The 2842-nt window shown below is 32.7% G+C and overlaps 1 protein-coding gene and 1 long non-coding RNA gene across 2 annotated transcripts in view; both read right to left on the reverse strand.

The window, feature by feature from the left end:
- The window catches only part of LOC107628063 (probable glycosyltransferase At5g03795), a 5152-nt gene continuing 2932 nt past the window's right edge, over positions 623-2842 (reverse strand). Inside the window, exon 5 of the mRNA XM_021116732.1 lies at positions 623-1325. Within this exon, the coding sequence (XP_020972391.1) occupies positions 660-1325 (666 nt within the window). The 3' untranslated portion in view covers positions 623-659. The remainder of the gene's footprint in view (positions 1326-2842) is intronic.
- Positions 1720-2617, reverse strand: LOC107626432. The gene is made up of 2 exons (XR_001617535.2): positions 2335-2617; positions 1720-2048 (listed from the first exon to the last, which is right to left on the reverse strand). It is a non-coding gene; the product is annotated as an uncharacterized LOC107626432 (long non-coding RNA).

Raw genomic sequence — 2842 nt, forward strand, 5'->3', positions numbered from 1 at the left:
TTTATTTATAAAAATAAATTTTGTAGTACAAATCAGATTGATATTTTAGTCGTATTCGATTCAATTCGCAAACATCTTTAATTAATTTGGGAGCTTATTTTTATATACAAGTTGAATATCGATGCACATTTACAACAATGTACCATTACCTACTACACCTTTAGTTAACACTTTACAACTATTTTTGTCATTGTTTTTCTTTGAAGTAGTTTTGTACATTGCTTAATAAATAATCACTCATTTATTTTTTTTATCATATATTTTTTAAAATTATTATTTGGTGAAAATTTAATAAAGTGTAAAAGTTATTCTTAGTGTGTAAAATTCCTTTTTTTTTTTTATCCTTGTGTCTCTGTATTTCTATTTTTATACATACATCATATCATTGAATAAGATCCAAAACAAAATAAAATATAAAATATTTTATACAATAATGACAACAAACTTTTATTTATTAGGGTGAGAAAGATTCAACATATTCAAATTTTTTTTTTTTGAAAGAAGGAGCTCAACACAAGAAGTGAAGCAAGGACAGAAGACAACGACACAAAATAAAAAATAATAACCTAACCAACTGGTCTAACCATAAAATCTTCTGTCATCTCCGGCATTGCCATCAACATACTCAAATTATATAAACTTCTTGGTTATCTATCTAATTAATGATCATGAACTTTAATGTTCAATCTTCTAAGCCAAACAGAATGAAGAATCATATGAAAGACATCATATCTCCTAGTTGGATAATGTACCTCAAAATGTCTCCTAATTTGTCCCACCCTTCTTTGCATCTTTATATACCTCCTTGGAGAAACACTCATAAGAATTTCTTTCAATTTTGGAATATCCTTCAAAGAAACCTCAATTGAGAAACTCTTCCAATTCAATACTTCACTAAATGGAGGGACATAATGGTCAGAAATTAACACAGGAACACAACCGGTGTAAATTGCCTCAACTACCCTTGGGCTTGCAACCTCATACCCACTAGGGCAAAGACAAAACTTACTTTTTCTAAGCATACTATAATATGAAACACCCTTTGGAAGGGTCTTGTAGAGTTGAATATCTTTATCCTTGTTGAACCAATGATCAAGGAGAATGGGCCTAACGGGCCCATGACTCCTGCCTGCATAGAAGGCCAAAATGGGCCTTTGTGATGGTGATGGCCCACCAATAAAATCATCTATTGAGCCTCTTAGGAGATTGATTTCTGGAAAAGAAACATCCTTTGTGGGATTGAATCTCTCTGAGGTGTTGGCATTGCATAGCACACGGATGGAATTCTTGTATAGGTTTGGAATGGCAAATGATATCACAGGACCCTGAAATAAATTAATGCATCATGTGCACAAAAATTGTCGAACAATGCAAATATTATGAGTTGATTATGGATGGATAATTTATCTAAATGAATCCCACCCCTCCCCAATTTTTTTTCAACCAAAGGTAGTAAAAAACAATGAAGGTTAAACACGAAACATCAAAGCTTAAATGAGATATGCAGAAGACTTAAAACCACTAAATTGCAGTTCAACTACAGATGAATGCCCAATTGATCGGCTTAAAATTGGATATGCATATCCATCGCAGTAGATAAATGGAACGATGACATTGACAGAGCAAAAATGCCCATATTATAGATGGGAAAATCTTTCAGAAACGGCGATTGTTATTCGTTGCACTAATTCATTAATCCCGCACCAGTGATACAAATTATAAATAAAAGGAACAAATAACAGAAAACTATTATAAAAAGCAAATACATCATCACAGTATTTACACTTAAATGCCTCTAACTAGGAATCTCGAAGCAAACTGAAGTTGTTCCATAAAAGCTTTAGTCTTCTACATAATTAATTAACCATGCAGATTAATGCACGAGATCTATAAGTTCTGCTGAACAACCGATTTATCTATTTATCTGTATACGATTATTTGCACAGAAACAGCAAAAGAGAAAAAAAAAAAGCAAAAAGTCTGCTAGACCCTCGTAAATCTCTACCCAGAGACTTTGAAATATACCTAGAGTAGCATGCCTTGACATCCTGCATTAAGTTTCGGTCACCCAAAATAGTCGGGAATAATGTCATCTTAAGAAGTGCAGTAAAACACTTGCATATCATATTTATGGATTTGGATCCTCTAAAGTTTGAATTTTACTTTAGAGAGTAAAGTGTGAGCTTCTCCCCTTGAATAATTTCTCTTTCATATTTATTATTGCTCCCACCTATGAAATCAATAGTGAGATATCACACTTTATTTTCTAAAGTGAAATTCAAACTTTAGAGGATCTAAATCCCATATTTATAGACTGCAAAATGAAACACTTACAAGCAAATGGAAATAATCAAAAAGCACACCAATCTCAGAGTTGACCATGACTTCTGCTCATAGAGTGGTTGCGAAGGAGCTTTTGAGAAGGTGCTTGCTGATCATTCTGCTGGAAGATATTCAAGGGCGGAAACATGTCATTCATTACAGAAACAAGTACATGAGTCTTAATGTGTAACTGGCCAAGAGTTTGATCAGAGTCATCTCACTCTCCACTATTAATTACTATCATTTTTGTAAAGGTGGAAACTCAGGTGCAGTCGACTTCACGTAAAGTTGATAGCTGAGAGCCGTTAGATGAAAATTTAGTCAAATCAATCAAATTATCTAACGACTCTCAGTTATTAACTTCACGTGAAGTTGACTGCACCTGAATTTCTACAAAAAAAATTAAAAATTATTTATTATATTATGTCTTAGGAATTCTCCTTCCTTATCTATCTGACTATACTTTGAAATGAGACTAGCCTCTGTTTCCAATAGCAATTATTAAAAAAAATAAAACTCC

Source organism: Arachis ipaensis, chromosome B02 (genome assembly GCF_000816755.2).
Source record: "Arachis ipaensis cultivar K30076 chromosome B02, Araip1.1, whole genome shotgun sequence".
Taxonomy (NCBI): Eukaryota; Viridiplantae; Streptophyta; class Magnoliopsida; order Fabales; family Fabaceae; genus Arachis; species Arachis ipaensis.